At 57.8% G+C, this 13,841-nt stretch overlaps 1 protein-coding gene across 3 annotated transcripts in view; it reads right to left on the bottom strand.

Moving 5' to 3' along the window:
* PPFIA4 (PTPRF interacting protein alpha 4) overlaps positions 1–13,841 on the bottom strand; it is a 53,268-nt gene that overhangs the window by 16,639 nt on the left and 22,788 nt on the right. For 2 of the 3 annotated variants that reach the window (XM_030473592.1, XM_030473594.1), the window contains exons 3-12: positions 6,801–6,902; positions 6,513–6,677; positions 5,895–5,969; positions 4,725–4,820; positions 4,087–4,308; positions 3,556–3,702; positions 3,306–3,440; positions 2,634–2,717; positions 1,751–1,882; positions 303–365 (exon numbers count right to left, since the gene is read on the bottom strand). In XM_030473592.1, coding sequence (XP_030329452.1) covers positions 303–365; positions 1,751–1,882; positions 2,634–2,717; positions 3,306–3,440; positions 3,556–3,702; positions 4,087–4,308; positions 4,725–4,820; positions 5,895–5,969; positions 6,513–6,677; positions 6,801–6,902 — 1,221 coding nt within the window. The remainder of the gene's footprint in view (positions 1–302; positions 366–1,750; positions 1,883–2,633; positions 2,718–3,305; positions 3,441–3,555; positions 3,703–4,086; positions 4,309–4,724; positions 4,821–5,894; positions 5,970–6,512; positions 6,678–6,800; positions 6,903–13,841) is intronic. The other variant, XM_030473595.1, reaches the window with a different exon arrangement.

Raw genomic sequence — 13,841 nt, 5'->3', positions numbered from 1 at the left:
GAAGCCACCCCGGCCTCGCTGCTGTCCTCGGGGAGTTGGGGATGGATGAATGTGATTGATAGAAACATGGAGATGGGACTGAACATGCCTGTCAGGGAACCAAACCAGGGGTCTCCAGAGGGGTGGGTGGCAGCTTCCATCCAGCCACTGCATGGGTTAGTTTGTGGCCTCCTGCTGCTGGGTGCTTTGGGATCCCAGCTCCTCCAAAACTAAGGCATTTTAGGAGCCACAACTGCCACTGGCTGGGAATTAGGAGCAAGGAGGCGCAGTCACTGGGGCAGGCTCCCTGCAACCGCATTTACCTTGTCGTGCTGGTGCTCCTCTATCTGCTTTTGGGTATTTTCCAGCTCTTGTAACAAAGTGTTCTTTGAAAAATGAAACAAAAGAAAAGGGAACAAAAACAGGAAAGAAAAAGAGAGACCATTTAGGAAACGGCCTCCTGGGAATGGCCAGCATGGGACCGCCCGGCACGCGGGACAGCGATGGCCACCGAGCGTCTCCTCACCTACCTGTGAACGGGTCTGCTCTGCAAACCTCCTGCTCCTCAAGCAGGGCTGCCCTCGCTTGGCTCCTGCCCCACACCAGCACCAGGCCACGGCCATGGGGGGCAAGTGGTGATTAGAGATTTGAAGGACAGGGCTTCAACGTTAGTAAATGCATCTGAGAGGAGATGAACTCCTTGAGCTGGATCAAGGGCAAAAATGTCCTCTACATCTAAGCTAGCGAATAAGCAGGGGGAAAAGCAGATGTGTTTGCAGCTGTCTGATCTAGTGCTCTTTTTTTGAACACTTTTGCCTTCAAAGAGCTGGAGAAGCTCTGGGGGAGCCAGTGTCAGCAGCAGGAGCAGATGATGTGCCACCACTCTGGTCCTTGTTGTTTGCTGGGGTGGAAATTTGGACTCAGCCCCATGTGTCAGGTCCTGCTCTTTACCCAGGGCCACTCGGACCTATCTGCTGAATGACTGGACACGTTGGCACAGCCACATCTGGTTGGGGACAGGAGCTGCAGAGCAGCAGGAGAGACAGACCCAGTCCTGGAGGCACCAGCTGGGGGGTGCAAGTCCTCTGTGCTCTCACTCGCTAAGGGGAGCCTGCTCCCTGCAGGAACCCAAATAGAGGGGAATTATCAAGGCCCGACCTCCCATTGGCACTGTGAGGTTCGTCCTTGCTCTGAGCCACCTGCTCTCCCAGCTAATTGCATTCATGCTGGGAAGCAGCAGCAGCTCCAGCCGGCTCCTCAAAGGAAAGCCCAGTGCCCCAGGGTGGGAGCTGGGAGCTGCTCATGGGCTCTGCCCTGGCTTGGAGCAGGCAGAGCAGCCCGGGCTGGAGACAGGGAGGTTTCAAGGCAGTATATGGAGGGGATGGGCAGGTGAGAGAGGATGAACACTGCAGTTTCACCTGCAAAATGCAGCAGGGTTTTGCTTGGACAGCCAGAAGAGACACAGGGAAGTGAGGGAGCGGAGCAGGACAAATCCTGCTGCTGTTGGAGGTGGAAGGCAGCGGGGAGTGGGTGTGATGCAGGGCACGCTTCCCAGTGCTCCCACCAGCCCCAGTGCCTGGCTGGCATCCTGCATGGGATCATCTCTCCATCCCTGCACGGGGCCATTTCTCCATCCCTGCATGGGATCATCTCTCCATCCCTGCACAGGCACCTCCAAACCCCTGTTCTGTGGCTGAGGCTCCATGCTAGAGGGGCCACAGACCATGCAGCACCCCCCTCTCCAGGCCCCCCAGAGGACCCCCAGGACTACCTTCTCCTCCAAGGCCGCCATCCTCTCCTTGAGGTGGAGCTGCAGCCGCTCGTTGGACTCGCTCAGGAGCCGGTCCACGGTGTCCGAGAGCCGCTTGTTGTGCTCCTCATTCATCTTCTCCCGCTGCCGGGCCTGAAACAGCCAACAGCAACACGTGAGCTCCAGCTCCTCCGGCCACCCCGTCCCTGCTGCTGGGGACAAAACTCACCCCTCACAGCACAGATCAGACCCTCTGCTGGGGCTCTGCCATTCCCCAGCCAGGGATGAACAGGAGAGAGGACAGGATTCCTGTCCTGCCTGCCCCTCCGGAAAGCTTCACCTCTGCATCCAGGGACACCCACACTGAGGGGAACACTCCAGACCCCAGTGAGTGCTGATCATCTGGGTTTGCAAAGGTCTATCTAAGTGCCTGTCCTAGGCCAAAACAACCTGGGGCTTCCCAGGGACACAGGCTGTAATTCCACCTGAGCAACCTGAGAAATGAGCATTGCAACCTCCTGCGTGGACAGCTCAGCCACTGGCTAAGGAGCACAGCAGGGACTGTGCAGCCCGTGACCCATCAGCTCAGCCTCCCTGCCTCTTTGAGCGGCAGCACTCTTTGCTCCCAGTGCCCTTTGGTCTCATCCTGCTGCTGATCCAGGTTTGGGGAAATGCTGCTGGAGCCTCCCCCTCTCCTTCCTGCATTTGGGGTCCCAGCTTGCCCCAGGGGGTGATGCTGGGAGAGGATGGATGCGGAAAGCAATGCTTGGATGCCTGGGAGAGAGGGAAATCACAGCAGAGTGTCATGAGCTCCGGTGTGGCTCTAGTTTAAGAGATCCTGGATGGGGAAGATCCAGATCAGGACTCACCAGGACCCCCCCTGCCCAGGCTGACCACCACTTACCCTGGCCAGCTCCTGGTTCTTCTCCTCCAGCTGACTCTCCAGCTGCCGGAGGTGCTCCTCGATGCTCCCGTGCCTCTCTTCTGCCTGGGAAAAGCAGAGCAGCCCTCTCGGATGATGCTCCCCAAAAGCATGCACACCTTCCTGCATCCCTCCTTCCACCCCTGCATCTGCATCCTTCCCAGGATGGAGGGCTCTCTCCCACTGCCTGCATCCCTGCCATGGTTGGCTGTGTGCTGTGAACCCAAACCAGCCCTGATAGCAAGGTGATGGGAGCTGGAGGTGACCAGGCACCTGCTGCAGTACCCAGGAAGCGCAGGGCTGGTGTATCCAACATCCCTCCAGGCCTGCACCCTCACAGATCCAGCCTGGGTCCTTCCTCTTCCTCCTCATCCCAGAATGATCCCAGCACAAGCCAAGGGACATCTACCCCAACAGGACCATCTATGCCTTGGAGAAAGGAGCAGAGGGAAGGGAGCAAACCCCATGCATGCAGGACACGTGGAGAGCTTCAAAACCAGTTCATTGTCCCTGCAGCCACTGGGAAGCAGAAGACAGCACAGCTCCAAGGGCAGGGTGCCGCGGAGCAGGGGCTCCACGGTGCAATGGGGTGGCCAGAGCTGCCTCCTGCCCTGGTCCCTGCTCTCCCTTTGGCTCTGGTGCCCCAGCACTTGCCTTGGTGAGCGCGGCGATGCGCTGGGCCAGCTCCGCTTCCACCTCGGGCAGCGTCTCCGCCTTCCGCATCGTCTGCTGCAGCTTCTGCTCCGCCAGCTCCAGCAGCTCCTGCAGGTGCCGGGCCTTCTCCTCACACTGTGGGACAGGGCAGGGTGGGTGCCCGGCACCAAGGCTGGTCCCGGCCCCAGCACCCGCTTTTGCCTGCCAAGTGCCCGGGGTCAGGGGGAGTCTTTGGGCGCAGGTTCTGTACCTGGCGGTGCAGGGACTCCTTGTTGGCCAACTCGCTTTCCAGCTTGTCATTGAGGTCGTGGATGGAGGTGGCTTCTCGCTGGGCTGCCAGGTAGCGCTTCTCCAGGGTGGTGATCCTCTCCTCCATGTCCTCTTTCTGAGCCAGGGCCTGGGGAAGTGATGGGGCTGTCACATCCTGATCTGTGACCACTAATCTGGGAACAACTGGGCCACCCAGCCCCGAGTCCAAGCATGCCATGAAAACCCTGCTCCACTCTTCACGGCAGTAAAGGGAGAGTCAAGCAATCACAGCAGCATCTTCCAGCATGGCCACAGCTCAGTACCCCAGGTCTGCAGCACAGCTGGGTATCTTGGAACATCCCTCAGGGATGTTCTGCTGATGGGCTTGGGGACAACCTCCCAAAGGCAGTGGCCTCTTTTGTGGAACCCTGCATACAACAGAAGCTCCAATCCCTTCCCAGCCCAGAGCATGTGGAAGCTGCTGTGAATGTCTCTGCAAGAGGCTTGGCAGTGCAAGAGGGCAGTGTCTAACCTCGCGGAGGTCTCTCTGGTACTTGCTGCTCATCTCCTCCGACTTGATCAGATCCTTCCTGGCGGTGCCGAGGTCCTCCTCCAGCTCTGCGACGCTGGCAGCCAATGCAGAGATGCGCTCCTTGGCCTGGACCACTTCATAGTTCTGCTTCTCCAGGAGCTCCTGCAGCTCCACCACCCGCCCTGCCTCATCGTCTGGGTGCACCGAGCCGTTGGAGAGCCGCTGCAAGGCACCAGAGAGGGAGGCGGATGCCGGGCTGCCCCAGAGCATGGGCTGGCAATGGGGGAACATGGCCCTGCAGGGACCCAGTGGGGCGGTGAGGAGTGGGGACATAGGGCTCTGGGACCCCCTGTCAACAGTCTCCGCTAGCCAGGGATGTGGCTTCTCACATGGAATAGGGATGGCTGAGTCTCCCCAAAGCATCTCTGGGAATCACAGCCCCATGGAACATCTGAGCGGGAGCACAAATTCCCTTCTGCTCAGATATAGCCTGTATCCACCAGGAAGGGCATTTCCCAGGGAGTTAAACCGGGGGAGAGAGGAAAAGGTTTTCAGCAGCCTGGAGCCAGCCACAAGGGGGTTGGAGACACGACAGCCCCAGGGAGCGTGGTCAGAGCAGGGGGTTCCGGGGCTCTCACCTTCCAGGGAAGCTTCTGCGCTGGCTCCTTGGGCTCCCTCTCATCCCGCTCTCCCAGCGGGGCCTCCCGCACAGCACCTTGCTGCAGAGCTGCCACCTGCATGAGAACAGGGATTCCTCAATGAGGGACAGCAGATGAGACCAGCCTGACCAGCCGCTGCTGGGGGCAGCCCTGGAGCACCCAGGTCTGCAACCGGCTTCCCGCTGGTTTCCTCCACCGTTATACTGAGCTGGTGCCTGGGGATGGGGAGGAGCTGGGGGGATAGGGGGAAAGGGAAGGCAGAGATGCTGTGGGGGCTCAGCACTGACAGAGGATGAAGCCTGTTTGTTTTGCATGGGTAGGACGATGCTCGCTACAGTACACAAAAAGCCTGAGCCCCAGCATTGAGGTTTTCCTGGTGAGCCCTCAGAGACCTGAGCCCTGCATCCCAGGACTCCCTTCCCACTCATTTGCAGCCAGAAAGACTCCGAACCTGACGCAGATACAGGCAACAGGAGCAGGGGATAAACATCGACATCACCTCCTGCTCTGCTGGGAGAGGAGGGGAAAAGGTCCCTGCAAATGACCAACTTCCCCACTGAGCCTGGGGAAGTACCAGGAGACAGCCTGAGAACTGGAAACAGGAGCAAATTTTGGCCAGGCAGAGGCTATGAGGATGGCTCCTTCCCTTTGGCAGTAGTGGCTGGGCACAAACTTCAGGAAGGAAAACAGGGTTAGCATCTCTCTACGATGACAAGGGGTTGGAGGCAGCAAGGTCCCCATGCCAGGGCTCCAGCAAGGAAGGAGATGAGGTGCTGGGAGCAGAGAGTTTTGGGGTTCTGCTGAGGCAGAGAGAATCTCAAGTCCCTCTCAGCCCCCTGAAATGATTCAAGTTCAGGTTGCTTTATCAGTGTATGAACACCAAACAGCAGAACAGCAGAGGAAACCTGGCCCGGAGACAAAGGTTTTCAGAGTATTGAGTTCAACACAGCCAATGCTTCAGGTGAATGGCAAGTTTAGAGTTAAAGCCTTACATTAAAAATGCCTAAATGCTATTTCTCTGGTCTGCACCATGTTTTGAGGGTGCTATTCCAGCAAATCCAACTGGAATTCACAGTCATGACACGGCGCAGTCCCAGCCCAGTGGGTGCCCACCAAGGGCCCAGGGTTGGCTGCCCAAACACCTCTTACCTGCCGATGGGCATCCACGAGCTGCTCCTCCAAGGTTGCCACTCGCTCTAAGGCTGCTCGCAAGCGTTCCCTGACCTGCAGATGGGTAAGACAATGGGAAAGGCCATCACTTATCTGTGGTGTGGGTGCCCAGGATCTACACCAGCTCCCAGATCCTGTCGTCTCGCTGCAGCCAGGCTCAGGTGGATTCACATCCAGTGAACAGGCTCAGAGATGCTCCAGTTGGAGAGGAACAGCCTGAGCCAAGCTGACTTGGAGACCTATGGCCAGGCCAGCCTGAGGACATCTTTTAGCAGAGGAAGGAGATGCTTGAGGCAAATGAATCAGGAGGAACAACAAGAGCTGTAACATGACTGAACCAGGGTACCAAACGCCAGCATTCGCCATCACCACGTGAGTGACCCAGGGAAGCAAGTTTGCCATCCCCAACAGCCTCAAACCTACAGCATCCCCTTGGCAGCCCCACCAGCTCCTAAAATGAGGGCACTGCAGCTTTTGGATACCCAAACACCTTCCTCCTGAGGGACCCCATGTTACCACCCAGATTAACAGTAAGAACAGCATCCAGTGGGAGGGAGGAGGAGGGCTGGGAGAAGGAGGGCTCGGAGCCTGTCTCACCTTTTCATCTAGTGCCTTGTGGTGCTCAAAGAGTGACTTGAGCGCCTTGAGCACCTCGACCTCACTGGAGACCCCGGACGGCGACTGGGCCTGACGCTTGACCACGGTCATCCTCAGGGACCGTTCATGCCTTGACACCAGGCACTCCAAGTGCTCCAGCAAGAGCTGCAAGAGGCAGGAGGGAGGCTCTCACAGCCTGGGGCTGTCAATGCCGCTGGCAGCCCGGCAGCCCGCAGTGTCCCGCATTCCTGAGGCCTGGAAGCCAGGCAGCAGGTTCCAGGTGCTTACCCGGGTGTTATTGCGCTCGGCTTTCAGCTCTGAGATCTCCTCTTCCCTCTCCAGGAGCTGCTCCCGGCATGCACTGAGCTCCCGTGTCAGTGTGGCAAACTCCTGCAGGAATCAGGGCATGGAAGTGAGCGGGGAGAGCGGGATGGAGACCTCTGCCGGGATCTCCAGACAGAGCATCTCCCATCCAAACCCAACCAGTGAGAGATGGTGACACCAAGAGGAACACTGAGAAATCAGTGGAGAAGCATAGCCAGGCTGGGAGGTGACCTATTGCTGCCTTCCCCAAGTGCTTTGGACAAGGGAGAACGCAGCATCCCAATATTTATCCATTTGGTTTGACGTCCAGTGACACAAGAAACTGCTCAACAGCTCCAGAGGTGCTCGATGGCATTTGAAGCATCCCAGCCAAGGCCACCAGAGTGTCCCCTTGATGCTGCCCAGCATCATCTGCAAGACCCACCTTGGAGGATCCCATCAGGCTAAAGCTCACCACAAAGCCACAGCCAGCCAGGATGAGTCCCCTGGCCCCCAGCCTGCCTCTGCCATAGTCTCAGGACCTGGCATCATCCAAATCTCCTTCCAAAGAGCAAGAGCTTCCTCGATCCAGCATGTGGGGCCCCATCAAGCTTCTTGTGGGGCACCCCCACACCCCAAATCCCAGCTGAGAGAGATGGGGCACTGAAGGACATGTGCCTGATACCACCAGTTCTTGCTCCAGTCACTGCTCCCTGCAGGGAGGTGACAGCCGGCGAGAAAGAGCCATGCACAGGGCAGTGCCAAAGCAGAGCCAGCACATCCTTTGGGATGCGATGGGCTCCTCAGAAACAGAGCAGTCGTGTTTGTGACTGCATCGGAGGGGAAAGGAAACTCGCTCCGAGGCTCCTAGGATGCAGGAGAGTTCATTTTCCCTTAGGAAACGAAAGCCCAGCACCTGGGTTAGCCCAGGAGCACCCTCCCATTGCTCCCAGTTACATTCCCAGTCGCTGAGCAGTGCCAGGACTAAGCGACATTCCGCAGCTGGGGAATTTTGGGGTGAAAAATGCAAATGTGGAAACTCTTCCTGAATTGACACCAGTTTCACAGTGTCGAGAAGAACGTGAAAAGCAGAAGGGTTTCCAAAGCAGCTGAGGGGGTTTGACTGAGCATTAACAACCCAAATCTCACTGGGGGCTGAGAGACGTTTTACAGCGTGAAATCCACTTTCAAGTTCAACAAATCAAACCCCTTCAAACGGAAGCAAAATGTTAAGATTTAGGTTGAACCAAATGCTCTGCTCAAAGTGAAACCTCTGGCAATAGCTGACATCCTCCCAAGAGCTTTTTAAGCTCTGTTTGTCGCAGCTAGCTTTTCCCACTCCCTTCCCACCCCAAGCTGCTTGCACTGGTGTGGTTTCTAGCCTGGGGCTGGGCGGGATGCTGGTGTCACTGGTGATGCTGCGACCCCGCAGCAGGACAGGACCCGACTGTGCTGCAATGTGGAGGAAGGGAAAGAGCAATTGCAGAGGCCAAAGTCAGTCACTGTCCCTCTAAATAGCTGTCCCCCCCTTTCTGCCCATCACCCTGCCTCAGGGCTGCTGCCACCCGACATCCTCACTCCAGCGTTGCCCCAGGGCCTGAATCCCTGAGCTCCTTTCCAGACCCACTTGCTTCCCCAGGGACCACTCCAGCCCTGGGGTCATCCCTGTGCCCATCAGTTGTCCTCCAAATCAATCACAGCACCCCAAACCTCCATCACCAGCCTCTGCCATGCCCAGGCACCATCCCACCCTTGCTCTTGGACCATCCCACAGCCAAGGCGAATCCCACCACAGAGCCCATTCCCACGGGGCTCCATGGTGCCGGCCAAGCCTCTCCTGGAGCTCTGCTCTTCCAGCCAGTGGGAATTAGGGCTCAGCACAGCCCATCAGCACATACGTATGTGAGCACACTGCTGGGTTACGCACATGCTGTGAGCAAGAGCGAGCAGCTCCTGAGCATCCCTGCGGATAATCCCAATATAATATTGAGGCTGGGAACACTGGTATGTGAGTGACAGCAGGAGGTGTTAGATTAGGTTCCTGTTCCCCACTTTTTGCTTCAGAATTGGGGATATGTCACTCCTCTGGTCCTTCAACATGCCAAGAGACAGGCAGCAAAGCTGGAGGAGCTCAGCAAAAGCTTCCTTGCAGCCGTGATGGGATCTGATGTCTGAAAGGCATCCCTGTCAAGCTATAATGGTGGGTGACACACTGGCTGCTTCCAGCACTGGGGAATGGACCCTGTGGATCCAAAGCTTCCAGATCTGCAAAGAGTGCAAACCTCTTGCTCTGTCCCATGGCTTGCAGGGCAAATGGGGGCTGTGGACATGGATGTTCTCCTCACTAGGGTGAACAGGGCTACATGCGGCATGGGATGGCTGGGACAAGGTATTGAATGCAGCAAGGGAGGAGGAATGCCACGCTGGGGACAGGGCTGAGCAGCACTCAGCCCTCCTCACCCTGCACGGCCTAGGCTGGCCAAGCTGCACAGATTGTGCCCACAATGATGCTTCCATCCCAGGATGCCAAGAGATTAAAAGAGAGAAAATCCACTGCAGAGAGATGGGCCGCCCCCACCGCGGCCACCCGCTGCCAGACATGGGTCAGCAGGTCAAAGCATGGTGTAAGCTCCACTCCCAACACAGTCATAGAACCATAGAAAGGTTCAGGCTGGAAGGGACCTTAAGATCATCCAGTTCCAACCCCCTGCCCCGGGCAGGGACACCTTCCACTAGAGCAGGTTGCTCCAAGCCCCTGTGTCCAACCTGGCCTTGAACACTGCCAGGGATGGGGCAGCCACAGCTTCTCTGGGCACCCTGTGCCAGCGCCTCAGCACCCTCACAGGGAAGAACTTCTTCCTTATATCTAACCTGAACTTCCTCTGTTTCAGTTTAAATCTATCACCCCTTGTCCTATTGCTACAGTTCCTGATGAAGAGCCCCTCTCCAGCACCCTGTGCTCCTGCCCAACCCTACCCCATCGGGCTGCTCCTCTCCGAGCCCTCCATCCCAACAGGAATAGCTGGTCAGATCCTGGGCTGAGCAACCCAGCAAGGCTGATAAGCTCTCAAACTAAGCAGGGACACCTATAAACGGATTAGAAAGTGAAGGAGAGGTGCCTAATCTTCAATCAAAGGATGGATGCTGAGACACAGCCCTGGGAGCCCTCAGGAGCCTGCGGGAAGCCCAGCAGCCTGGGAAGGGGCTCCTTTGGATTAGAACCACCCAAAGCACAGGGCTGGGCTCAGCTCCAAGCCCTGGGACAGGCAAGGGAGGGATCAGGGAGGGAGACCCGGAGCACCACAACAGGGTATTGAAATGGAGTGTTGTGGCTCAGGGCTTGGATCTTCAGGCAGCACCAGGCATCTTCGGTGCCTTCCCCCTTTGGGGTTTCTGGGTCTTCCCCCTTGGCTGTGCCAGTTAGGAAGGCACAGGGAAGAGCTGGAGTGAGGCCAGAAGCACCTACATAGAGATGTCTGGGAAAGCAACGAGAGGTTTAGGAAGCTCAGGGGAGAAGGCTCATAGCATGAAAAAGCTGAACTGCAAAAGTGCTCAGCCCAGAGCCACCTTCTGCCTCCAAAGCAAGGAAAATTCCCCTGTTTGTGGCAGGAGCACGGCTGCTGCTCCAACACACCTGAGCCTTGGGAACAAACTGCCTCCAACTGCAGGATTAATGGCATTTCATAGAATCATAGACTCGCAGACTGGTTTGGGTTGGAAAGGAGCTTAAAGCTCATCCAGTTCCAACCCCTGCCATGGGTAGGGACACCTTCCACTAGAGCAGGTTGCTCCAAGCCCCTGTGTCCAACCTGGCCTTGAACACTGACAAGGATGAAGCATTTCAGAGTTAACATCTAGAGCTAACACTTGCAAAAAGCAGCATGCAAACAGGCCCCTCAGCAGCTCCAGGCAGGGAGAAAACACTCCCTGGGTAAGAGCCCTCAAGGTTTTGGGGAAGGATGAAGGGATCTGGTGGTTCAGTGTTGACATGTCGGAGCTGGTCTCGCTCCAACAAGATCAGGACACTGAGATGTTGGGTTCCTGCTTGCTCGGCTGTGGAATGCTCCTCCCTGAGTAATCCTGGCTGGAAATACACATCCCGGCTGCATGTGGAGAAGGGAGGACACCAGTTCTCCTGCAGAGTCACGGTGCTGTAGCCGGGAGGTCCAGGACATGCCACTGCCCTGCCTGGTGCGGAGGGTGGGTGATGGTCGAAGCCCTGGGTTTACTCAGTGGGATTTAGTCTCTGTAATCCCATGCTGAACACAGGGGTTGTGTTTATCCCCTCTGCCGTGCTTTAGGGCTTTCCCATAATCCTGCACCTCTCCCGGGACACAAGGAGGAGCCGGGGTGGTGGCTCTGCCAGTTCCCAGCACGGACAGAGGGACGCTGGGGCTCCAACTGCTGCTTTCCCATTGTGAGCATCCTTCCACATCCCCTCCACTGCATGCCTGTCCCGGCAGGAGCAACCACAACCTGCTCTAGTGGAAGGTGTCCCTGCCCATGGCAGGGGGGTTGGAACTGGGAGTTGGATCTTAAAGTCCCTTCAAACCCAAACCATTCCATGACTCTATGTATTAAGTTAAATGGGAGGAATTTGGGGTGATTGGTTGATGCTAGGATCCTCTGCAGCTCCCGGAGGACCTCCAGGGAGCTTGGGGAGTCTTAGGGGATCTGCCTACCCCAAAAGCCTGGTTCTCAGCTCCCCAGGCAGCCCCAAGAGGCAGCGAAGGGGCTATGAGGGAAGAACCATCAGTAGCCCCCTGTGACATGTGGGAGCCCCTTGTGCCCCTGGCAGAGCTGGGGACAGGGACTCCTGCCAAACCCCCAAGCCCTGCAGGACAGGAAGGAATGCCATCCCAATGCAGGAGCCCGCACCGGGAACACATCTGGATACACCTGGAGCTCTGCGTGTCGCATCCCTGGGTGGCACCTACCCCCAGAAGAGCAGAGCAGGGCCCGAGCTGGTGGCCAGGCAGGAGGGAGCTGGAAGCCACGCCAGGGCCCCAGGGTGCTGCTGAGAGCACCCAGAGCCAGGGCTTGGTCCTTGGCCGCATCCCCCCTGCACAAGCACTCAGGGGAGGGCAGAGGGATTGCAGCCGAGAGCTTTCAGCCCGATTAAGTCGCGTTCAGCACTCCCCCATCAATAAATAAATCATGTAAGAAGCATTAAGGCAGCTTAGGCTCCCCGGGAAATCGTTCTGGAGTTCTGCCTTTTAGGGGCTGAGGGATACTCAGGGGAGATGGCTTGGCCACGTAGCAACCAAACTCCACATGGGCAAGGCAGGAGCATCCTTGGAGCATCCCCGGAGCATCCCTGCCTGCCCCATGCAGTGCTTTACCCCAGAGCACATCCCCTGCCTGCCACACGTGTGGGTCTGCACCAGACACATATTCCCTGCCTGTCCTGTCAATGGCTTTGCCACCACTCTGGATCCTGTGCCCTGAAAGGATGCAGAGTGCCACATCCCCCAGCCACATCCCCCCCAACATCCCGGGGCAGCTTGTCCCCCCCCAGCCAGAGCTTGCTTCTTTGGTGACATGGGGAAAGGCTGTTGTGGGTGGCCACTGACAAGCCTGGGTGCCCAACCCTGTCCTAAAAATAGGGTTTCTTCAAGCAATCCAGCTTGAATCCCATCCCAATGGGGTCTGACATGTTGCTCCTGGGTAGCAGGGCTCATAGATAAGGAGGAAGAGGATGGGACAGACCCGTGGAATGCCCCCACGCAGTGCCCTGGGGAAGAGACCCGCCGCATCCCACTTACCTGGTACATGCACATGCTGGGATTAATCCCATTGAGCAGGTGAGTGCCTTTGGGTTTGCTCCCCGGGTTCATTCCAAGCCCTCATCTCCCACGAGGGCAGCCGGTGGGCACGGGGTGCTGCCGTGCCCGGGCACAGAGCCCCCTGCCTGGGCAGGGCCAGGCAGCAGGAGCTCCAGGACATTCCCCATGTGCCGCCTGCCCTGGTCACATCCCTACATCCCTCGCCGCGGTGCTGGGAGCGCAGGCACTAGGGGGGATGGCGGCTGCCACCGAGCCCCCTGGTGCTGATGCAGTTTGTTCCTTGTGCCGAAGCACTGAGGCCCCTTTGCTGGAGCAGGGATGGAGACTAAATCCGTGCGGTCCCTTAATCCGAGGTGCTGTGCGGGGCGGGCGGCGGGTGCTCGGCGTGACCTGGGTTGCTCTCTCTGGTGTGTACAGGCAAAAGAGGCAGGAGCAGAGGGGATGTGAGCCCCCAGCACATGAGAGGTGGCGGCAGGGGCCCTGCCTGCACCCAGCGCTTGGATGCGTCTCAGCACATCCCTGGGGACAACTCATCCACAGGGAACCCAGGAGCTCCTGGGGAAGCTCTGGTGGGGTTTTTGCTTTCAGCAGCCTGGGCAGAGACAGGACTTTATGAAGACAGGCTGAGAACATCGGAGTGTTCAGCCTGGAGAAGAGAAGCTGTGTGGAGACCTCAGAGCAGCTTCCAGTGCCTGAAGGGGGCTACAAAGATGCTGGAGAGGGACCTTCATCAGGGACTGTAGCGATGGGACAAGGGGCGATGGGTTCAAACCGAAACAGGAGAAGTTCAGGTTAGATATAAGGCAGAAGTTCTTCCCCGTGAGGGTGCTGAGGCACTGGCACAGGGTGCCCAGAGAAGCTGTGGCTGCCCCATCCCTGGCAGTGTTCAAGGCCAGGTTGGACACAGGGGCTTGGAGCAACCTGCTCCAGTGGAAGGTGTCCCTGCCCGTGGAAGGTGTCCCTGCCCATGGCAGGGGGTTAGGACTGGATGATCCTAAGGCCCTTTCCAACTCAAACCATTCTATGATTTTACGATTCTAGGACCAGCCCAGCCCCGTGCATGGACACATGGGCTGCCTTCCTCCAGGACTGTGTCCCCATCCAGAGCAGAGGAGGGATGTGAGAGCTGGCCAGCCACCAGTCCAAGCTCTGTCCTGGCTTGTGCCACCAGTTTTGATCCATTAGTTGTCCCCTGTCTCCCTGGGGTGCCCCAAACCCCAGCACCAGGCAAGGAGGATCT

Source organism: Strigops habroptila, chromosome 18 (genome assembly GCF_004027225.2).
Source record: "Strigops habroptila isolate Jane chromosome 18, bStrHab1.2.pri, whole genome shotgun sequence".
Classification (NCBI taxonomy): Eukaryota; Metazoa; Chordata; class Aves; order Psittaciformes; family Psittacidae; genus Strigops; species Strigops habroptila.
Note: the sequence above shows the minus strand (reverse complement) of the source record. Positions and strands in the feature narration are given on the sequence as shown.